This window comes from Mobula hypostoma, chromosome 7 (assembly GCF_963921235.1).
Source record: "Mobula hypostoma chromosome 7, sMobHyp1.1, whole genome shotgun sequence".
In the NCBI taxonomy this organism is placed as follows: domain Eukaryota; kingdom Metazoa; phylum Chordata; class Chondrichthyes; order Myliobatiformes; family Myliobatidae; genus Mobula; species Mobula hypostoma.
Window position 1 is genome coordinate 184,167,879 of NC_086103.1, and position 24,827 is coordinate 184,192,705.

At 46.7% G+C, this 24,827-nt stretch overlaps 1 protein-coding gene across 1 annotated transcript in view; it reads right to left on the reverse strand.

Annotated features, from left to right (window-relative positions):
- The window catches only part of stard10 (StAR related lipid transfer domain containing 10), a 57,287-nt gene that overhangs the window by 8,172 nt on the left and 24,288 nt on the right, over positions 1 to 24,827 (reverse strand). Inside the window, exons 2-5 of the mRNA XM_063054710.1 lie at positions 15,171 to 15,318; positions 11,918 to 12,021; positions 10,842 to 10,959; positions 998 to 1,050 (exon numbers count right to left, since the gene is read on the reverse strand). Of these exons, the coding sequence (XP_062910780.1) occupies positions 998 to 1,050; positions 10,842 to 10,959; positions 11,918 to 12,021; positions 15,171 to 15,318 (423 nt within the window). The remainder of the gene's footprint in view (positions 1 to 997; positions 1,051 to 10,841; positions 10,960 to 11,917; positions 12,022 to 15,170; positions 15,319 to 24,827) is intronic.

A 24,827-nucleotide genomic window follows, 5' to 3' on the forward strand; every position in this document is an offset into this window, starting at 1 on the left:
TCTCTGCAAAGTCTTTCACAATCTCACGGCTACAGCTAAGGTTGTGGTTCCTGAAACCCAGTTACTGCTGAAATGTAGGGAACTCAAGTGGCCAATTTGCACACCGAATGCTCCTGGTTGGACGATGACTAGATTATATACTCTGTATCGACGCACCACAGAAAGCATCTATCCAAATGCATCACCGCTTGGCACGGCAACCGCTCTGCCCGTGGTCACAAGCATCTGCAGAGAGTCGTGGACCCAGCTGATGAGCAAAAGAAGCCAAACTGCACAAATACCGAAAAAAAACATTGAGATGGTGAGTTACAGACGCCTCAAAAGTGAGCCCATAGGTCGTAACAGATCAGTACTGAACATAGTCCTTAAGACACAGGAGCAGAAGTAGGCCATTCAGCCCATCAAGTCTGCTCTGCCATGTTATCATGGCTGATCCATTTTCCCTCTCAACCCCATTCTCCTGTCTTCTCCCCATAACCTTTCATGCCCTCGCTAATCAAGAACCGATCAATGTCCACCATAAATGACTTGGCTCCCACACCATCTGTGGCAATGAATTCCACAGATTCACATCCCTCTGGATAAAGAAATTCCTCCTCACTTTCAGTTCTAAGGCTGTGCTCTCTGGTCCTAGACTCCTCCACCAAAGGAAACATCTTTTCCACGTCCACTTTATCCAGGCCTTTCAATATTGGATCGGTTTCAATGCAATCCCCCTTCATTCGTCCGAACTCCAACGAGTACAGGTCCGGAGCCACCAAACACTCCTGATACATTAACCCTTTCATTCCCGGGATCATTCTCGTGAATGTCTTCTAGACCCTCTCCAATGCCAGCATATCTTTTCTCAGATTAATAGTGCTATCAATACTCCAAGTGTGGTCTGACCAATGCCTTATAAAGCCTCAGAAACGATCCCCTCCTTGAACCCGAGTCCCGGCGCCATTCTGGTAACTTTCGAGTTGGTTACCCAACGTTACATAAGTGTGGTACTCACCTTGGGGGCAAGAAGATGCCAGGAGTGGTTCATCACCCACTTTGGCAACGAACCTTCGAGGAAAAGAAACCACGAATTAGCATCTCAGGCACCAACAAGACCTGCACCAGTGACGTGTCCCGGTGTCTCTCCCTGCTCTGGGTCTCACCCCGGCCCTCCCAGTACCAGTCTCTCCGTGGCTGACCCTCCCCTCTCAGTGTAGAGCTCCCTATGGAGGCCATGGACAAGGAAGGGATTCTTGGCTCCCTAGGTGGACACAGGAGAGTTCCCGGAGGTTACCCAAAGGGCGGGGACGATTCCCCTCAGTTACACAGTGGACGAGTTACCCAAAATAAAAACAGAGCGCTGGAAACACGAGGGGGAGGGGGGAGATGGAAGAGAGAGAGGGGCAGAGAGTGAGAGAGAGGAAGGGTTAAAAATGTGTCGGCACAAGACACAGCTGGAGGCAATGGGAGATACAAATAGCTGGAGGAACTCAGGGGGTTGGCGATCAAAGGAACTGTCGATGTTTTCGGGTGGAGACCATGTCATGTATCAGGTACCAGATGGTCGGTATATAGAATTAGGGAGGAGTCGGTCGGGGTGCACTAGGTACCCTGAATCACTCCAATCTTCCCTCCCCTCCAAGGACTCTGTCCACACTTCTGGCTGCCTCAGACAAGCTGCCAAAATAATCAAAGACCCCACCCACCCCACCCCAAACATTCTCTCTCTCCCCTCTCCCATCGGGCAGAAGATACAAAAGCCTGAAAGCACGTCCCGCCAGGCTCAGGGATAGTTTCCACCCCGCTGTTATCAGACTCTTGAATGGTTCCATCAATAAGATAGACTCTTGACCTCACAATCTACCTCATTATGATATTGCACCTTATAATCTACCTGCACTGCACGTTCTCTGTAACCGTAACAGTTCATTCTGCATTCTGTTATTGGTTTCCCCTTGTGTTAGAGTGATACAGTTCAGGGCCAGAATCAGGTTTAATGTCACTGACATATGTCAAGAGATGTGTTGTTTTGTGGCAGCAGTACAGTGCAATACATGAACATTACTATAAATTGCAAGAAGGATGGAAAATCAGTAGATACAGTAGTCCAAAGAGAAAGCAAAATAGACAGGTCCTGATGAAGGGTCTTGGTCCAAAACGTCGACTGTTCATTCATTTCCATAGATGATGCCAGACCTGTTGAGTTCCTCCCGCATTTTGTGCGTGTTGCTCCAGATTTCCTGCGTCTGCACAATCGTTCGTTTCTGAAACAGTGAGGTAGTGTTCACAGGTTCATGGACCATTCAGAAACCTGATGGTGGAGGGGAAAGAGCTGTTCCTAATGCGTTGAGTGTGTGGTTTCAGGCTCCTGTACCTCCTCATTGATGGTAGCAATGAGAAGAAGGAACGTCCTAGCAGATGGAGGCCCTTCATAAGGGAGGTCACTTCCTGAAGGTTTGAGTAACAGCACAGAACAGGCCCTTTGGCCCAACTACAATATACCTCACCATACTGGTATTTTAGAAAGTTCTATACGGATAGCAGGCAGATGGTGGTACGGTGAATAACGTAAATGGTTGTCAGAGGTTACTACAGGATATTGAGAGGATGCAGACCTGGGCTGAGAGGTGGCAGACGGAGTTCAACCTGGAAAAGTGTGAAGTGATTCACTTTGGAAGGTCAAACTTGAAGGCTGAGAACAGGGTCAATGACCGGATTCTGAGCAGTGTGGAGAGACAGAGGGATCTTGGGGTCAATGACCATAGACCCCCCAGAGTTAACACATAACTTGACGGGGGTGGTACAAAAGGCCTATGGTGTGTCAGTCTTCATTAGTTGGGGGATTAAGTTCAAGAGCTGCGAGATAAGAATGCAGCTCTATAAAATCCTGGTTAGACCATGCTTGGGAGTATTGTGCTCAGTTCTGGTCACCTCATTAGAGGAAGGATTTGAAAGCTTTAGAGAGGGTGCAGAGGAGATTTACCAGGATGCTGTCTGGATTAGAGATCATGTCTTATGTGGAAAGGTTGAGCGAGCTAGGGGCTTTTCTCTTTGGAGTGAAGGAAGCGAGAGGTGATTTGATGCTAGGGATGCAGTGCTTATGATGGAACTGATACGCACAAAAAGAGTAGGCAACCAGGGCTTCTTGTGTCAGTTGGTTCTAGGTCCCAGCGTACATTTCTGATGTTGGTCTTTAGCCTGCAGACCCCCTTTCTACTTCGTTAGGAACTTGAGAAGATTTGAAATGTCACCAAATTTCCTCAACACCAAATCTCCTCAAACAGAAAATCCTAAAAAAGTAGCGGATATGACCAAGTCTATCACGGGTAAAGCCTTCCCCACCATTGAGCACATTTATACAAAGTGCTGTTGCAGGAAAGCAGCATCCATCATCAGGGATCCTCACCATCCAGGCTATGCTCTTTCTTGCTGTTGTCATCAGGAAGAAGATACAGGAGCCTCAGGATCCACACCACCAGGTTCAGGAACAGTTACTACCCCTCAACCATCATGCTCTTGAACCAAAGGAGATAAGTTCATTCAACTTCACTCGCCCCGTCATCGAAATGTTCCCACAACCTATGGACTCACTTTCAAGGATTCTTCATCTCATCTTCTCGATATCTATTGCTTATTTATTTATTTATTTATTTATTATTCTTTCTTTCTTTTTGTATTTGCAGAGTTTGTTATCTTTGCACCCCGGTCGAACACCCAAGTTGGTGCAGTGTTTCACTGATTCTGTTATGGTTATTATTCTATAGATTTATTGATTATGCCTACAAAAAAATGAATATCAGGGTTGTATATGGTGACATAAATTTACTTTGAGCTTTGAACTTCAGGAACTTTCTACAGATCGTACTGTGGAGAGCATTCTGACTGGTTGCATCACCCTCTGGTATGGAGGGGCCACCACACAGAGTTGGAAATAGCTGCAGAAGTTGTAAATTCAGCCAGCCCCATGATGGGCACTAGTCTCCCCAGCACTGAGGACATCTTGAAAAGGTGATGCTTCAGAAAGGCAGAATCCATCATTAAGGACCCCCATCACGCAGGACGTGTCCTCTTCTCATTGCTACCATCAGCGAGGAAGTACAGGAGCCTGAAGACACACACTCAATGATTCTTCCCCTCTGCCATCAGATTTCAGAATGGCCCACGAACATTCCCTCACTGTGCCTCTATTTTGCACTAATTGTCTATTTTCCTCTCATTCCTACCATCAGGGAGGAGGTACAGGAATCTGAAGGCACACCCTCAGCATTTCAGAAACAGCAGCACAGTAGCGTGGCAACTGGAATTCTCACCGCAGTTTGTAAGGAGTTTGTACATTCTCCCCGAGACCACGTGGGTTTCCTCCGGGTGCTCCGGTTTCCTCCCACTGTCCAAAACTCCAGATACTAAGTTGTGGGCATGCGATGTGGGGACCTGAAGCATTGTGACACTTGCGGGCCGCCCCAGTACCACCCTTGGACTGAGTTAGTCATTGACACAAATGGCCCATTTCACTGTGTGTTTCAATATAAATACGCAAGGCTTATTGAGAAAGTAAGGAGGCATGGGATCCAAGGGGACATTGCTTTGTGGATCCAGAACTGGCTTGCCCACAGAAGGCAAAGAGTGGTTGTAGACGGGTCATATTCTGCATGGGGGTCGGTCACCAGTGGAGTGCCTCAGGGATCTGTTCTGGGACCCTTACTCTTCATGATTTTTATAAATGACCTGGATGAGGAAGTGGAGGGATGGGTTAGTAAATTTGCTGATGACACAAAGGTTGGAGGTGTTGTGGATAGTGTGGAGGGCTGTCAGAGGTTACAGCGGGACTTTGAGACGATGCAAAACTGGGCTGAGAAGCAGCAGACGGAGTTCAACCCAGATAAGTGTGAGGTGGTTCATTTTGGTAGATCAAATATGATGGCAGAATATAGTATTAATGGTAAGACTCTTGGCAGTGTGGAGGATCAGAGGGATCTTGGGGTCCGAGTCCATAGGACACTCAAAGCAACTGCGCAGGTTGACTGTGTGGTTAAGAAGGCATATGGTGTATTGGCCTTCATCAATTGTGGGATTGAGTTTAAGAGCCGAGACGTAATATTGTAGCTATATAGGACCCTGGTCAGAACCCCACTTGGAGTACTGTGCTCAATTCTGGTCACCTCACTACAGGAAGGATGTGGAAACCGTAGAAAGGGTGCAGAGGAGATTTACAAGGATGTTACCTGGATTGGGGAGCATGCCTTATGAGAATAGGTTGAGTGAACTCAGCCTTTTCTCCTTGGAGTGACAGAGGATGAGAGGTGACCTGATAGAGGTGTATAAGATGATGAGAGGCATTGATCGTGTGGATAGTCAGAGGCTTTTTCCCCAGGGCTGAAATGGCTACCACGAGAGGGCACAGTTTTAAGGTGCTGGGGATGTCAGGGGTAAGTTTTTTATGCAGAGAGTGGTGAGTGCTTGGAATGGGCTGTCGATGACAGTGGTGGAGGCGGATATAATAGGGTCTTTAAGATACTCCTGGATAGGTACATGGAGCTTAGAAAAATAGAGGGCTATAGGTAACCCTAGGTAATTTCTAAAGCAAGTACATGTTTGGCACAGCATTGTGGGCCGAAGGGCCTGTGTTGTGCTGTAGGTTTTCTATGTTTCCAAGTTTCTAAATATGACAAATAAAGCCCATCGTTAAGATATTTTTTCTTTAGAAATTCTTTTCTCTCAGTGTCAGATTTCTGATCAGAAACAGAATCTCTTTATTGCCAGTAAGTGAAACATACCAGAATTGATTGTGGTTCAGAGCCAAGCATAAATGTGGGGTGGCATGGTAGCCTAGTGGTTAGCACAACGTTTACAGCACGAGCGACCTGGTTCAATTCCCACTGCTGCCCGTAAGGAGTTTGCATGTGGGTGCTCCGATTTCCTTCCACAGCCCAGACCCAGTACATTTAGGTTAATTGGGGTTTGCTCAAAGCGCTGTATTACAACAGAAAATAAATAAAACACAGGACAATAACAGACAACACAATAGCAACCAACAATTTACAAGACAACGGTGCAAACAGCCACGAGCAGTCGACAATTAGTAGAACGGTCACATGTGCAAATATCAACTTATGGTAAATAAATAAGGATTTAAGAAAGATACAGTAATTGTCCACAGAACAAGGAGAACAGGAAAGAAGTTTTACACAGATGTTGTGCAAACACAGCCAGGGTATTACACATGAGGGAGTTTTGTTGAGAAGCTGGCCAGCTACAGGAAAGAAGCTTCAGAAATTACATGTAGTCCTGGAGGTGATGGACTTGTAACGTCTCCCTGTTGGCCATTTGGGTGAATGGGTGACTGCTGGCTGGGTGGCGTCAGCAGTAATTTTTCCAGCTCTTTTCTTCACTCTGGCGATGAACAGGTCTTTTAATGTCGGTGGCTGACAGCCGATGATCTTCTCCACTGAGTGGACGCTCACTGCCACCTGGACTTGGAGAGGGAGGAGGTGGCAGGAAACCAAACGGTGACAGAGGTGGTCACAGCACTCTCAATGATAGCTGAGTAAGAATTCATCAGGCGAAGTCCTGAGATGCTGAGTTTTCTAAACTGCTGTAGGCAGAACAATCTCTGCTGGGTTTTGCTAGTGATGAGCTCAACGTGCTCGTCCCACTTCAATGTCCTGGTAATGGTAGTCCCCAGGAATTTGAATGACTCAACCACAGACACTGCCTGACCATTAATTTCCAGGGGGTCAGGTGGGGGAGGTTGTCGGCAGAATTCAGTCCTCGTTTCCACTGTCTTGGCGGTATTATCTTCGTTTTCGCGGTATTATCTTCGTCTTCCCCTTTATTTTTCACTACTGATTTTTGGAATTTACAGAACTGTGCAAAAGTCTTAGGCACATGTAAAAAAATTCTGCAAAGCCAAGATGCTTTCAAAAATAATGAAATGAACAGTTTCTAAATATCAAAAAATCTACTATAAAAGAGCAGTAAACAATAAAAATCTGAATTAAATCAGTAACACAAGAAAGTCTGCAGATGCTGGAAATCCAAAGCAACATTCACAAAATGCTGGAGGAACTCAGCAGGTCAGGCAGCTTCTATGGAGGGGAACAAACGTCACTGTTTCCGGCCAAAACCCTTCTTAAGGGCTGGAAAGAAAGAGGGAAGATGCCAAGATGAAAAGGTAGGGGAAGAGGAAGGAGGCTAGCTGGAAGGTGACAGGTGAAGCCAGGTGTGTGAAAAAGGTCAAGGGATGGAGAAGAAGGAATCTGATAGGAGAGGAAGTGGACCACAGGAGAAAGGGAAGGGGGGGGCCAGGGGAAGTAATCAAATCCATATTTAGTGTGACCACCCTTCGCCTTTAAAACTGCATCAGTTCTCTTGGGCACACTGTCGTTCAGTTTCATGAGAAAGTCGGCTGGTAGGTTGTTCCAAGCATCTTGGAGAGCTTGCCACAGTTCTCCTGCAGACTTTGGCTGTCTCACTTGCTTCTGTGTCTCCAGGTAAACTCAGACAGCCTCTATGATGTTCAGATCAGGCCTGTGAGGAGGCCATACCATCTAAAACCATATTAGAAATCCAGGGTGCCTAAGACTTTTGCACAGTACTGTATAATAATTTTATGCTTTTGCAGTGTACTGTTGTCACAAAAGAACAAATTTTATTGTGTAAAAGCCAATGATAATACATTTGATTTCCAGTGACTGAGTTCCTTCAGTAATACCTGGCGCTACCAGCAGGGGGCAGACTCTGACCACTGCAGACATTCAAACCTGAGCATTGGAAGGGAAGTTTTACAACTTCAGTGCAGAGATGGGAAAAGTCACTATCTGCTAGGCATTTCAGAGTGAGGACTGACTCACTCACAAGTGAATCACCCACTTCCCCGACTCAGCTTCCCTCAATTCTGCACCTTCTCTTGAAATTCACAGTTTGGTACCGCTATTTGAAAGTTCAAAGTAAATTTATTAGCAAAGTACAAATATGTCACCATAAACAATCCTGAGATTCATTTTCTTGCGGGCATTCAGAATAAATCCATGAAATATAGTAGAATCAATGAAAGATTGCACTGAACAGGACAGACAAATAACCAATGTGCAAAAGGCAACAAATTACGTGACTACGAGAGAGAGAGACTCTGCTCAAGACATCACAGACACATCACTCCCCACCATCTGTTGTATCTACAGGAGGGGCTACGTCAGGAAGACCACATTCATCATCAAAGATCCATCGGTTGTCGCTGCAGAAAGTGTGGACTCTGACCAATACATCGTGGGCACATCCATCCCCACCATGGGTGTATCTACAGGAGGGGCTGCCTCAAGAAAGCAACAGCCATCAAAGACCCCCACCACCTGGGCCAGGCCATCTTCCCACCACTCCCATTGGGCAGGGGTCCCACACCGCCAGGTTCAGGAATGGCTACTTCCCTTCAATCATTCTGACTCTGAACCGACCTGCACTACCCGATCACTGCGTCGGTACAGCACGACTGCAAGGTTCACTTCCGGTCTTCCAGTCAAGATGGCGCCTGTCTACAACGCTCTGTCAGTCAACATCTCCTGGATAGATCATGAAACCATGTACTTCACTTCTCTTACATTTGATTTTTGTCTTGGGTGTGATTCTGGAACTGTTGGAGCCTGTGATTTGCAGTTTGGAGATCGTTTGGGTGTTCCAGCGCTCTGCAGTCTCCGAGAGGATTCCGGGATGCAAAGGCAGCGAGTGCAAGCTTCGTGGCGGGAAGGCTGTGGGCTGGTTTGACTCCATTTCGCGGATTAAAGTGACAAGGGCAATCGAAACATTGAGGGTGAGTGCTGGCTACCTGCCTTTTGATCGCTAGGGGATCGCTCTGCTGCCGAAGGGGGAAAGGCCTGCCACTGTGCTCGGAGAACGTTACCCAGGTTTTCTGTGTTTTGGAAACGGACTTGGACTATAGACTCATAGTTTTCTATATTCTGTCTTTATCACCTGATCTTTCTCATTTTTTGTGTGTGGGGAGGGGGATTTGGGGGTCAATGTGCCCGTTCCATTTTTTTTTGAGTGGGGAGGAGGGATTTGGGGGTTGATGATTGTGCTGCCTTTCTTTTCATTCTCGGTTTCGTGGCTATCTGGAGAAGAAGAATTTCAGAGTTGTATACCCTGATAATAAATGAACGTTTGAACACTGTGTTCACTTTGCACTAGAATGGACTTTGTTCAAATTGTGTTCTTTGTACAAATTCTGTTTAATTTTACTTTTATATGGATGTTTATCTGATGCTGCTGCTAGTAAGTTTTTTGTTGCAGCTGTAGAAATGACAATAGACTCGACTTTGTCTTTGAAATCCTCATCTTTGTTTCACTGTGAACTTGAGGTTACTGTACAACTCTGTAAAATACTGCTTAGGCCACAGCTGGAGTACTGTGTGTAGTTCTGGTCAGCACTCTATAAGGCAGACGAGCAGAATGAGGCCATTCGGTCCATCAAGTCTGCTCCACCATTCTGTCATGGCTGATTTATTATCCCTCTCAACCCCATTTCCTGCCTTCTCTCTGCAATCTGACGCCCTGACTAATCATGAACCCATCAACCTCTGCTTCAAGATTACCCAATGACTTGGCGACGATAGCCATCTCTGGCAATGGATTCTGCAGATTCACCAAAGTCAGGCTCAAGAAATTCCTCTCATCTCTGTTTTAAATGGATGCCCCTCTATTCTGAGGCTGTGACCTCTGGTCCTAGACTCTCCCACTATAGGAAACATTCTCTCCACGTCCACTCTAAGTCAATACAGTTCAACGAGATCACCCCCTCATTTTTCTAAACTCCATTGAGTACAAGCCCAGAGCCATCAAACACTCCTCATATATTAACCCTTTCATTCCAAGGATCATTACACAAAGGCACATCTCAAAGATGCTTGTTTAACCCCCCCTGCTCTACTGTCTCTACACCCGTGACTGTAGCTTTGTACAGCCTCAGGCACCATCTCTGAATTCACCGATAACACCACTGTTGTTTACAGAGTTTCAGATGGTGAAGAAATGCCATACAGGAGCGAGACAGATCAGCTAGTTGGGTAGTGCTGCAACAACCACCTTGTACTCAGCATCAGTAAGACCAAGGAGTTGATCGTGGACTTCAGGAACGGGAAGTCGAGGGAATGAACACCAGTCCTCACCAAGGGATCAGCAGTGGAAAGAGAAAGCAGTTTCAACTTCCTGGGTGTCAAGATCTCTGCGGATCTATCCCAGGCCCAACACATCTCAGCAATTACAAAGAAGGCATGGCAGTGGCTCCACTTCACTGTAAGTTTTTGAGGAGATTCACTATGTTATTAACCCTCTTTCAAATCTCTACAGATGCACCATGGAGAGCATTCTGACTGGTTGCATCGCTGTCTGGTGTGGAGGGGCCACTGTAGAGGACTGACAAAATTTTAACCTCTGTCAGCTCCATCATGGGCACTGGGCTCCCCAGCATCGAGGGCACCCTCAAAAGGTGATACCTCAGAAAGGCGGCATCCATCATTACGAACCCCCCATCACCCAGGACATGCCCTCTTCTCATTGCTACCATCAGGGAGGAGGTACAGGAGCCAGAAGACACACACTCAACTTGTTAGGAAGAGCTTCTTCCCTTGCACCATCTGATTTCTGAACGGTCCATGAAATGTTGAGAACTGCTTCAATACTTTGCTCGCTTTTTGCACTTTTTAAGTATTTTCTTACTGTAATTTGTAACATTTTTTTACATATCGCACAGTACTGCTGCCACAAAAGAACAAACTTGACGGCCCGATTCGGAGTCTGAACTCGGCCTCAGCATAGCATCCAGAGAAGTGGCAGCCTGGATCTCACGACTTCCCGGGCATGAGTCTTACCTTTGGGGTCAACCTCAGCCAGGTAGGTGAGGGTACAGCTGTTGGCAGTGTTCGTCTCCACTAAGTATCCGGTCTGGATTGAGACGGCACGAACCCGTTCCTTCTTCGGAGGGTAGCTCTGAAAGAAATGGATTAGAGGATATATCCTAGTGAAAGGTTGAGGGAGCAAGGGCTTTTCTCATTGGGGAGAAGGAGGATGAGAGGTGATTTGATAGAAATGTACAAGAAAAGAGTGGTCAGCCAGAGACTTTCTCCCAAGTCAGAAATGAGAGGACAGCTTTAAGGTGCTTGAAATACCAGGTGGGATGTTAGAGGTGGCTGTTTCTTGACATAGAGATTAATGGAATACACCATCAGCGATGGTGGGAGAGGCAGATACATTAGGGACGTTTAAGAGACAGGCAATGGATGATAGAAAAATGGAGGTTATGTGGGAGGGAAGGGTTAGGTCTCAGAGTGGATTAAAGGGTTAGCACAACATCATGGGCCGAAGGGCCTGAAATGTGCTATCTTTTATGAAAGTGACCAAGCAGTCAGAGAGCAAATCTCAACAGAGAGCCCCTGCCGGGTGGGAGAGTCACAGACACGGAGCAAACCAAGGTACAGGTCTCCCTGTGCCCGCCTCCACACGGCCCAGGAGGAGACTGAGCCCTGTTCGGCTCACTGAGTTTGACACAGGGCAGAACAGGCCCTGCCAGCCCAACGAGCCGCATCACCCTCGGCAACCCACCTGCAGTATTTAGCCCCAGCCTCAACCACCACCCCAGCCTCCACCACCACCCCAGCCTCCACCACCACCCCAGCCTCGACCACCACCCCCGGCACCCCGAGTGCATAGCCTGCTCATCCCTCACCGTAAAGCTGTGCTCTCTTTTCTGAGAGATACAGAACAGTAACAGGCCCTTTGGGCCCAATGCTGGCAACTCCCCCATCTCCTTCTTCCCCCCTTGATCCCTCCCCCTCACCCCCACTTTAGCAACCCCTCCCCTTCCCACCCACTGACCCCCTACCGCTTCCCCCTCAGCTCGTTGCATTCTCCCCCCCCACCCCCTTGCCTCCCACCCCCCCACACTCACCGGGTGTTTGACTGAGTAGTTCATGATGATATAATCCGTGCCCATGGGTATCCATGACCTCAGGGTGACCACGTCACGGTTTTTCAAGGGTTTTGGGCACCTCCCTGGTGACCAAAGAACAACAAAACAATCACCAACCCCTCCCCCGTAAGCAGGTTTAAACAGGATGTGGGAACGGGGAATGGGACTGGGGAGCTCAAGTAATGAACACAAGGAAAGGCCATTTGGTCCAGGGGATCAATACCGAACAAATTTCCCACCTGACCTACTTCCATTTCACTGAACTTGGCCCAAATCCCTCCAGACCAGGAGTTCCCAGTCTGGGGTCCACGGACCTCTCAGTTAACAGTGTTGGTCCACGGCATAAAAAGGATGGGAAGCCGTGCACTACCCTTCCTATCCTTGTACCTGTCCAAGGTCTTTTAAACATTGTTACTGTTCCTGCCTCAACCATTTCCTCTGGCAGTCCGATCCACATACTGACCACCCACTGGCTGAAATAACACTGTCGCAGACAATCTCAAGCCCGGCTGTGAGAGGAGAGGGGGTTGTACGTGGGGCTGGCAACCCCATCCCGTAAAAACCCAGAGCGACGGAAACACCAACAGAAGCTCCGAAGACCCCGTCCCTGGGAGAGGAAGGGTCTTTGAAGATGGGCTACACCAGGGGACAACTTGAAAGACTGGTCCAGGTCAGAGGATGCAGGTGAGCTGCCGACAGCAGTCTATGGCCCAGTCAGGGTGATGGGCTGAAGTAAATCTGGGTGAAAACCACTCCTTGGTCCCTATTAAATCTCCCCTCTTTCAGTTTAAACCTGCACCCTGTAGAACACAGTACAGGCGCTTCAGTCACAATGCGTGATGACATTTCAACCTGCTCCAAGGTCAATCTAACCCCTCCCTCCCACATAACCCCCCATTTTTCTTTCATTCTCTTAACTGTCCCGAATGTATCTGGTTCTACCACCATCCCTGACAGTACAATCTACGCACCCACCACTCTCTGAGTAAAAAACCTACCTCTTGACATCCCCCTTATACTTTCCTCAAATCATCGTAAAATTATGCCCCCTCATTAGCCATTTCCACCCTGCGAAAAAGTCTCTGGCTGTCCACCCGATCCATGCCTCTTATCATCTTGTACACCTCAATCAAGTCACCTCTCATCCTCCTTCGCTCCAAAGAGAAAAGCCCCAGCTCACACAACCTATCCTCATAAGACATGCTCTCTAATCCAGGCAGCATCTTAGTAAATCTCCTCTCCAGTTCTTGCTTCCCACCCCTGGAGAAAACCATGAGTTCATTCACCCCATCTGTGCCTCTTGTGGTTTTAGACACATAGATACGACCAGACCACCCTCTGAGTCTCCTATTCTCCAACGTAGGATGTCCCAAACTGTTTGACCTTCCTCCGTAATTCAGTCCCTCGAGTCCCAGCAACATCCTCGCAAATCCCCTCTGCATCTTTCTGATAGCAGGGTGTCCAAAACGGAATGCAAATCCGGTCTCACCAATGTCTCGAGCAAGATGTCTACTGAATGGGTTCGTTGGATTTACACAGAGCTCGCAGTGGGGAGGCTGTACTCGGGTCTCAGCAGCACACCATGCGAGGGTTTACAATGGGACCTAAGACCCCACTGAAAGATTGAATAGGTTAGGACTTTCTTCCTTCAGCAGGAGAATGAAGGGAGATCATGTAACTCAAGTAAATGTGAGGTTTAGCACTCTGAGAAGTGGCAGGACTTACAGTTAATGGTAGGACCCCAGGGAGTGTTGTAGGAGAGAGTGATCTCAGACTACCAGGACACATTTTCCTGAAAACCACGGCTCAGGGGACAGGGTGGTGGAGAAAACATTTTACACACTTGCTTCAATCTGTCAAGGCATTGAATACAAGAGTTGGGAAGTTATGTTACAGCTGTACAAGACTTTGGTCAGACCGCAGTTGGACTATACAGTTCCAGTTGCCTGCATACAGGAAAGGTATCATTATACAGGACTGGGTGCAGGGAAGTTTTATGAGAATTTTACTGGTTTAAGGCAGGACCTTTAACAACGCTGATGTACAGAGGAATCTTGGGGTCCAAGTCTACAGCTCACAAAGTAGACTGGGAGGTAAATAAGATGGGAGGGGACAGACTCGATGGCCGAAAGGCCTGTATCTGCACTGTTTCTCTCTGACTGCACTGAATGGGGCAATGAATACAAGAGTCAGGAATTCACACTGCAGCCGGAAAATCTTTGGTTCTTGGCACTTTGTGTGCAGTGCTTGTTATAGGAAGGACGTCGAGGCTTTGGAAAGGCGACAGACGAGATTCACCAGGATGCTGCCTGGCTTAGCGGGCGTGAACTGTAATGAGAGGTTGGACAAAGTTGGGATGCCTTCTCTGGATCGGCGGAAGCTGAGGGGGGATCTGACAGAGGTTTGTACGATTATGAGAGACAGACAGATGGCAATGAAACTGAACCTGAATTTCACAATGAATACGCAGGGAAGGAGGGAGATTGATCATGAGGGGGATTTAGTTTAATTCTGCACTGTGGTCAGCACAGACATGATGGGCTGAAGGGTCTGGTCCTGTAACACTGTCCTGTGTTCTACATCAATCCCTGTCTGCTGGTGGATACTCTGTGGCTGAGGACTGATTCTCTGGGGGTGGGGAAGATGGGTGGGGATCATCTCTCCCCAAGGTCTCCCGACCCAAGATTCCACAGCAAGAACAACATTCAAGCCACCGGTGACTTGACAGAGGTGTACAGGATGATAGGAGGCATTGACTGAGTGGACAGCCAGAGACTTGCTCCCAGGGCGGAAATGGCTAACTATGAGGGGGAGTCATTCTAAGGTGACTGGAGGAACGTTGAGGGGGGTTCACCAGAGGTAAGCTTTTTGTTAAAACATGAAAAGTGACGGGCGAGTGGAACGTGCTACAAGTGGCAGATCGATTAGGGACATTGAAGAGACAATTAGATAGGCACATGGATGAAAGAAAAATGAGGGGTTATGTGTGGGACGGAGGGTGAGATTGATCTTGGAGTTAAAGGGTCAGCACAACGTTGTGGGCTGAAGGGCCTGTACTGCTCTACGATCAATGTTCCCAGCTCAAGCAGCAGCCAGTGACGGTGCCTCTCGTCGTCCTGCTCCCACGGGATCTCCTGGCGCTCAGACTGACGACCGGTAGCGGCCTCCCAGTCTCGCAGGGTCCGGTAGGCACCCCCACCCCCCGTCCCAGCGCTGCGCCCTTTACACTCACAGGCGTAGTAACCGACGTCGGCGTTGGCCGTCAGCCTCCCGATGTCGAAGGTCTCGATCATGTTCTCGTCCCACTTGCGGCGGTACTCGGCGTCGTGGAGAACATCGTACAGCGTCTCCGCGCTCAGCTCCTTACACTGCATCCGGCACTGCGGGAGAGAGGCGGCAATGTCACCGAGACTGGGCCAGGCCCGGGGGTGCAGGGGGCGGGGGTTTGGGGGGGGAAGGAGGGGGGTTGAGGTGTGGGGGGAGGGGGTTGTGGTGTGGAGGGAGGGAGGGGGATGTGGTGGGGGAGGGAGGGGGATGTGGTGGGGGAGGGAGGGGAATGTGGTGTGGGGGGAGGGAGGGGGTTGAGGTGTGGGGGGAGGGGGTTGTGGTGTGGAGGGAGGGAGGGGGATGTGGTGGGGGAGGGAGGGGAATGTGGTGTGGGGGGAGGGAGGGGGTTGTGGTGTGGGGGGAGGGAGGGGGATGTGGTGGGGGGAGGGAGGGAGGTTGTGGTGTGGGGGGAGGGGTTATGGTGTAGGGGAGGGGTTGTGTTGTGGGGAGGGAGGGGGTTGAGGTGTGGGGGAGGGAGGGGGGTTGTGTGGGGGGAGGGGGTTGTGATGTGGGGGGAGGGGGTTGTGGTGTGGGGGAAGAGGGTTGTGGTGTGGGGGAGGGAGGGGGTTGTGGTGTGGGGGAGGGGGATGTCGACAAAGAAGGGGTAAAATGGGTGGGACGGACAGTAGGATTGGGAGGGGGAGTGTCTCCCCATGTGACACTCTCTCAGTACCACCCCTCCCACAGTGTGACCCTCCCTCCATTCAACGTGCAGAGTGAAGGAAACAGCCAGGGGTGTGTAACTGGAACCATAGACCAGGGTGGGTCTCGTTGGCGAGACAGGACAGGAACCAGTCCAGCAGGCCGCTCTGGAATTCGTCCTCCATTCCTCCTGATACAGCCACAAACCCCAACTCCCTGCCACCAGCGCACACCACACCCCACAGGCACGTCTGCTGGAGGCCCAACCACTCACTCTGTGACTCGATTGCAATGAGCAGTGACACGTCCTTGGCAGATTCCCAAAACTCCATCCCGTAATCCTCTGCCTGCCACATAACGATTTATACCAGACGGAAACAGGCCTTTCAGCCCAACCTATCCATGCTGACCAGACTTCCCACCTGTACTAGCCCCATTCACCTGTTTAGACATACAGTGTGGAAGAGGATCATCTGGCCCTCAAGCTACACTGCCCAGCAACCCACTGATTTAACACCAGCCCAATCTCGGGGATACTTCCAATGCGCAGCTAACCTACCAACCAGTACGTCCCTCTATTCTGAGGCTGTGCCCTCTGGTCCAGACTCCCCACATCCTCTCTGTCTAGGCCTTTCAATATTCCATAGGTTTCAACGTCCCAATCTTCTAAACTCCAATGAGTACAGGCCCAGAGCCAGCAAACAGTCCTTGTTCCTCCATCGAACCCATTCACTCCTCTGGACCCTCTCCAATGTCAGCACACCTTTGCTTACAAAATGGGCCCAAAACTGCTCGTAATACTCCCAAGTGTGGTCTGAACAATGTCGTATAAAGCCTCAGCATTACATCCTTGCTCTTTATTCTCGTCCTTTCGGAATGAAAGCTAACATTCCATTTGTCATCCTCACCAGAGACTCAACCTACAAGTTAACCTTTTGGGAATCCTGCACCAGGAATCACAGGTCCCTCTGTCCCTGGATTTTTGAATTTCCTACCTATTTAGAAAAATAGCCTTTGCTTTAATTCCAGACATCCCACCTCTCCCGGAACTTCCAGGAGCCTCCTGCATATGAATAGCGGCTCCCTGATGCCCACAAATTACATACAATATCACGGAAATCAATTTTTTTGAGAGCGAGCGAGAGAAAGCAAGCGAGAGCGTGAGAGAGCCATGGCAGAGTGTTCCAAAAAAAAGAAAATATAAAACGAACGTCACCCCAGACTACACTAAAGTGTACCCCTGCCTAATAGGGGTCAAAATAATGACAGTGTTGCTCGCTGCACTGTTTGCAACAGTGACTTTTCTATTGCCCATGGTGGGTTAAGACTGTAAAAGACATGTTGAGGTGAGTTTAACAGGTGTCATTTGTTCATTAGCATAGCTAACGTTATTTAAACTAGCTGGCCAGCTGCTAAGGAGCTACTCTATTGCAGACATCCCACCTCTCCAGGGAGTCTCCCGCAAATTGATGGTGCTACCTCCCTGAAATCAGTTTTTACAGGGTGGGATGTCTGTAATTCCTGCATCAAAGTGCACGACAATACACTGCCCCACACTGTATTACATCTGCCACTTCTTTGCCCGTTCTCCTAGGATGTCTAAATCCTTCTGACTACCCTCACTTGGACCTTTTAAATCTCGAGTCCTCAAACCCAGGATAAAATTCTTCTATCAATGCCCCTCATTTTATCGACCACAAAAAGATCACCTCTCAGTCTCCTACACTTCAACAAATTAAATCCAACCTCTCCTAGCTTGAGTCTCAGAAAGATATTTGTAACAACCTATCCCAGTGTTAGGCTCTTGAACGACGATAAGATTGTCTCTTGATCTCACAATATCTTATTATGACCTGGCACCTTATTATGTACCTGCATGGCACTTTCTCTGTAACTGTTACACGTTATTCTGCATTCTGTTATTGTTTTACACTTTCTTACCTCAACGCATTGTGTAATGCAATCTGATCTGTATGAACAATGTGCAAGACAAGATTTTCACTGCATCTTCAAAGTTCAAAGTAAATATTATTATCAAAGTACATATATGTCACCATACACAACCCTGAGATTTGTTTTCCTGTGGGCATTCTCAGCAAATCCATCACAGAATAATAACCATAACAAAATCAATGAAAGACCGCTCCAACTTGGGTATTCAACCAGTGTGCAAAAAACAACAAACTGCAAATACAAAATAATGATAAATAAATAAGCAATAAATCTCAAGAACATGAGATGAAGAGTTTTTGAAAGTGAGTCCATAGGTTGTGGGAACATGTCAATGACGGGGCAAGTGAAGTTATCCCCTCTGGTTCAAGAGCCTGATGGTTGAGGGGTGATAACTGCTCCTGAACCTGGTGGTGTGGATCCTGAGGCTCCTGTACCTTCTTCCTGATGGCAGCAGTGAGAAGAGAGCATGGTCTGTGTGGTGGGGGTCCCTGATGATGGATGCTGCTTTCCTGCGACAACACTCCTTGTAGGTGTGCTCAATAGTGGGAGGGCTTAGTACAAGTGACGATAATAAACCAGTAACAACAATATTTTCCCGCACTCTTCCAGCTTAACAGGGTATATAAGCAATATCGAGGAATTCTACAGATGCTGGAAATTCAAGCAACACACATCAAAGTTGCTGGTGAACACAGCAGGCCAGGCAGCATCTCTAGGAAGAGGTACAGTCACGTTTCAGGCCGAGACCCTTCGTCAGGACTAACTAAAGGAAGAGCTAGTAAGAGATTTGAAAGTGGGAGGAGGAGGGGGAGATCCAAAATGATAGGAGAAGTCAGGAGGGGGAGGGATGGAGCCAAGAGCTGGACAGTTGATTGGCAAAAGGGATATGAGAGGATCATGGGACAGGAGGCCCAGGGAGAAGGAAAAGGGGGAGGGGGGGAAAAGCCAGAGGATGGGCAAGGGGTATAGTCAGAGGGACAGAGGGAGAAAAAGAAGAGACAGAGAAAGAATGTGTGTATATAAATAAATAACGGATGCGGTACAAAGGGGAGGTGGGGCATTAGCGGAAGTTAGAGAAGTCAATGTTCATGCCATCAGGTTGGAGGCTACCCAGACGGAATATAAGGTGTTGTTCCTCCAACCTGAGTGTGGACAGAGCGTAGGTGTTGGCGAGACCCAACGCAGACTGGGAGATCATTTTGCTGAACACCTACGCTCTGTCCGCCAGAGAAAGCAGGATCTCCCAGTGGCCACACATTTTAATTCCACATCCCATTCCCATTCTAACATGTCTATCCATGGCCTCCTCTACTGTAAAGATGAAGCCACACACAGGTTGGAGGAACAACACCTTATATTCCGTCTGGGTAGCCTCCAACCTGATGGCATGAACACTGACTTCACTAACTTCCGCTAATGCCCCACCTCCCCCCGTACCCCATCCGTTATTTATTTACATACACACACATTCTTTCTCTCTCTCTCCTTTTTCTCCCTCTGACTATACCCTTTGTCCATCCTCTGGGTTTTTTCCCCCGCTCCTCCCTTTCCTTCTCCCTGTGGGCCTCCTGTCCCATGATCCTCTCATATCCCTTTTGCCAATCACCTGTCCAGCTCTTGGCTCCATCTCTCCCCCTCCTGTCTTCTCCTATCATTTTGCATCTCCCCTCCCCCTCCCACTTTCAAATCTCTTACTAGCTCTTCCTTCAGTTAGTCCTGACGAAGAGTTTCGGCCTGAAACGTCGACTGTACCTCTTCCTAGAGATGCTGCCTGGCCTGCTGCGTTCACCAGCAACTTTGATGTGTGTTGCTATATAAGCAATATTATGTATTTATATTATTGTGTTTTATATTATATATATTTTATATCATTGTGTTCTTTATCTTATTGACACCCAGGACATGCCCTCTTCATTGTTACCATCAGGAAGGAGGTACAGAAGCCTGAAGACACACACTCAGTGATTCAGGAACAGCATCTTCCCCTCTGCCATCAGATTCCTAAATGGACACTGAACCCATGAACACTGCCTCAATACTTTTTTGATTTATGCTTTTGCACTATTTATTCAACTATTTGATATACATATACAGTGCCTATAAAATGTATTAACCCTCCCCCCTTGGAAGTTTTCATGTTTTATTGTTTTTACAACATTCAATCACAGTGGATTTAATTTGGCTTTTTTGACACTGATCAACAGAAAAAGACTCTTGTCAAAGTGAAGACAGATCTCTATAAAGTGACCTAAATTAATTACAGATATAAAACACAAAATAATAGATTGCACAAGTCTTCACCCCCTTCAAGTCAGTATTTAGTGGATGCACCTTTGGCAGCAATTACAGCCTTGAGTCTGTGTGGCTCGGTCTCTATCAGCTTTGAACATCTGGACACTGCATTTTTCCTCATTCTTCTTCGCAAAACTGCTCAAGCTCTGTCAGATTGCATGGGGATTGTGAGTGAACAGCCACAAATTCTCAATTGGATTGAGGTCTGGACTCTGACTTGGCCACTCCAGGACATTAATTTTGTTGTTTTTAAGTCATTCCTGTGTAGCTTTGCTTTCATACTTGGGGCCATTGTCTTTCTGGAAAACAAATCTTCTCCCAAGTCTCAGACTTCTTGCAGACTGCATCAGGTTTTCCTCCAGGATTTCCCTGGATTTTGCTGCATTCATTTTACCCTCCACCTTCACAAGCCTTCCAGGGTCTGCTGCAGTGAAGCATCCCCACAGCATGATGCAGCCACCACCATGCTTCACGGTAGGGATGGTGTGTTTTTGATGATGTGCGGTATTTGGCTTACACCAAACATAGCGTTTAGTCTGATGGCCAAAAAGTTTAATTTTGGTATCTTCAGACCTTACAACCTTCTTCCAGCTGACTTCAGACTCCCCTACATGCCTTCTGGCAAATTCTAGCCAAGATTTCATGTGAGTATTTTTGCAACAGTGACTTTCTCTTTGTCACTCTCTCATAAAGCTGTGACTGGTGAAGCACCCAGACAACAGTTGTTGTGTGTAAAGCCTCTCCCATCTCAGCCACTCATTATCATCATCATCATCAGGTGCCATGCCCAGTCTGAGCTTTGACTGCCATGGCCCACACACTCCTGTTTCGGGTCAAGCGGATCAATTTATTGGTATTCATTTCCAGTTCTCTGGCTGCTGTCTCCATCATCATTTGTCTTTGTCTTCCTCTTGCTTTCTTCCCTTCAATCTTTCCCATAATTACCATGCATTCTAACTCCTCTTTCCTAATCACATGTCCAGTGAAGTTACGTTGACTTTTCATGATCTCATACATTATTTCTCTTTTTGTGTTTGCTCTGTTCATGACATCCTCCTTAGATATTCGTTTCGTCCATGATATTCTTTGCATCCTCCTCAAAAACCACATCTCTGCTGCTACAATTCGATTCCTCATGTTACTAGATACTGTCCAACATTCTGAGCCATGTAACATAACTGGATAAACGTAACATTTCAGTATTCTGAGGCAGGTTGTCATGCCTAGTTTAGTGTTGGTCAGTATACTCCTCATTCTCAAAAAGGTGTCTTTTGCCATCCCTATTCTTCTTTTGATGTCCATGTCGCACCTGCCATCTGATATCACCCAGCTTCCTAAGTAGCAAAAGTTCTGTATTTGTTTTATGTCTTCCCCATTTATTCTCAGCCTGCAGATAGGATTCTCCTTCTTTCTGGATATCGCCATGCATTCTGCCTTTTTGCAATTGACAGACAGACCCATTTTTGCACTTTCTTCAACAATTACATCAATTAAGTTTTGTAGTTCTTCCTCCATACTTGCAATTAACAGTATCAGCTGCATATCTGAAATTATTGATGTTTTCACCGCCAACTTTGATTCCCAAGATGTCTCTTATTTTTTTTAATATTGTTTCACTGTACACATTAAATAAATCAGGGGAGAAAACACACCCTAGTCTAACACCTCTCTTGATTTTCGTAAACTGACTCACTACTCCATCTATTCTTCCAGCCGCAGTTTGTTCCCAGTAAAGATTTCTGATTAGGCGGAGGTCTTTTGAATCTAGATCTAGAGTTTTATGTAATATTTCAAATAACTTATTGTGCTTCACTTTATCAAATGCTTTTGTGTAGTCAATAAAACAAACAAATCTTTTTGCACTTGAATAGCTCGTTCTGATAGTATCCTTAACATCAACATTGCATTTCTTGTACCTTTGTCTTTCACAAAACCACATTGTTCTTTACCTAGTTCAGCTTGTATCTTAGTTTTATCTCTTGTCATCAAAATTCTTAGAAGTATCTTGGTGATATGTCTCATTAAACTTATGGTTCTATGTAATTCACATTCCATTGCTCCAGCTTTCTTAGGAAGAGGGATAAATACTGATTTATTTTTTGCGTGTGCCTGCACGCGTGCAAGTCTATGTGTGCGCGTCTGTGCGTGAGCGTCTTGCTTCTGTGTGTCCGTGCGTGTGCCCGTGATGATGGATTTTTCATGGCTTTTTACAAGGCGCTGAGCGAGAGAGAGACTGTGTGGCGCGCCACTCCTCACACAGACAATTTTGCAGTATTTCCCCTTCCTAGTTTCGAACTCAGGAACCTTCGCTCCCGGGTCCGGCGCCGATGTCGTTGCGCCACCAGCCGGCCCATAAATACCGATTTTTCCATCTCTTCTGGTATTATTCCAGTCTCATAAATGTCATTGATTAAATCAGTAAGTTTTTTTAATTCTATACTCTTCAAGGGTGATAATTTGTTCTATTACTGATTCATCAGGACCTGCTGCCTTTCCTTTCATCATCTTATTTACTGCATTGTGAACTTCAGATTTTAAAATACTTGGACCTTCAATGTTTTTCTTAATTTCTGGTTTTTCACCTCGATCATCTTCAAACAATTCCTGAATATACTCAGCCCATCTGTTCATAATGTCATCTTTTTCCATCCTTTGCTTTCAAACATCCACCTGAAGAACAGGGGAGCTTTTTACCAGTGATATTCTTGATTTGTTGATGTAACCTTTTTGGATCAGTAATAGGGATTCTTTCTATTTGTCCACATTTCTGGTTTAACCATTCTTCTTTGGCTTTTTGACATAAGCCTTTAACTTTTTTATCTAAGGAGTTATATTCTATAGGATTTGCTTTCTTCCGTCTCCTTTCTTCCATTAGATTTTCGATTTCATCTGTCATCCATTTATTCTTTGTGCTTTTTTCTTTTTTAGGAATCACTGACTTTGCTGATTCTACCAAGGCATCCTTTAGACAGTTAAATCTCAAGACACTGCAGCTTGAAACTCCTCCAGAATTGTCATAAGTCTCTAGGTGGCCTCCCTCACTGGGCCCCTACTTGCACGGTCACTCAGTTTTTGAGGACAGCCTGCTCTAGTCAGATTTACAGCTGTACCATATTCTTTCCAATTCTTGATGATTGACTTAACTGTACTCCAAAGAATATTCAGTGACTTGGAAATTTTCTTGTATCCATCTCCTGACTTGTGCTTTTCAATAACCTTTTCACAGAGTTGCTTGGAGTTTTCTTTCGCTGTGTTGGTGTAATTTTTGCCAAGATACTCACTCATCAGCAGTTGGACATAGAAACATAGAAAATAGGTGCAGGAGTAGGCCATTCGGCCCTTCGAGCCTGCACCGCCATTCAGTACGATCATGGCTGATCATCCAACTCAGAACCCTGTACCCGCCTTCTCTCCATACCCCCTGATCCCTTTAGCCACAAGGGCCATATCTAACTCCCTCTTAAATATAGCCAATGAACTGGCCTCAACTGTTTCCTGTGGCAGAGAATTCCACAGATTCACCACTCTCTGTGTGAAGAAGTTTTTCCTCATCTCGGTCCTAAAAGGCTTCCCCTTTATCCTCAAACTGTGACCCCTCGTTCTGGACTTCCCCAACATCGGGAACAATCTTCCTGCATCTAGCCTGTCCAATCCCTTTAGAATTTTATACGTTTCAATAAGATCCCCCCTCAATCTTCTAAATTCCAGAGAGTATAAGCCTAGCTGATCCAGTCTTTCATCATATGAAAGTCCTGCCATCCCAGGAATCAATCTGGTGAACCTTCTTTGTACTCCCTCTATGGCAAGAACGTCTTTCCAGATATAAAAATACACCTTCCAGACACAGGTGTATTTTCACTACAATCAATTGAAACACCTTGACTGCACCCAGGGGATCTCTGTTTAACTAATTATGTGACTTCCAAGACCAACTGGCTGCACCAGTGATAATTTGGTGTGTCACATCGGTGGGGGGGGGGGGACATCCTTATGCAATCAATTATTTTGTGTTTTATATTTGTAATTAATTTAGATCACTCTGTTTTCACTCTGAATCGAAAGAGTCTTTTTCTGTTGATCAGTGTCAAAAATGCCAAACTAAATCTACTGTGATTCAATGTTGTAAAACAATAAAACATGAAAACTTCCCAGGGCAGGGTGAATACTCTTTATACGCAGTGTATATACATATATACACATTTACTGTAAGTCACTTTTTTCCTACATTATCACATATTACATTGTACTGCTGCCGCAAAGTTAACAAATTTCACAATATTTTTGTTTTTAAATGCACTTAGTGACATTTAATAGTACAAGTGGTGAGAGATCTGAGCATGCTGTGATCACAGATGGTCGGCAACAAGGGTGAATGATGGGAACAAAATGGAAAGAAATGCTCTGGCTTCGGTTTAAAATGGGGAATATTATGGGATGGATAAGGGAAAGGACTGCTGCTGTGGGGACCTGCGACTTGTTTCACTCAGTGCGGAATATCGGTGTCGTATCACTCAGTGGTAACACCGTGTCTTCGTCCTGGCCTCGAGCCCACCAGCAGAAGTAGAGCTGCTGGGTCGGAAAACTTGAGATTTTAATACCCAATCCTGACTTTTTTTAATCTTGCTGACTAGTTTCTAGCATCACTTAAGGGTTTGTTTAGAGCAAGGAGTCACGT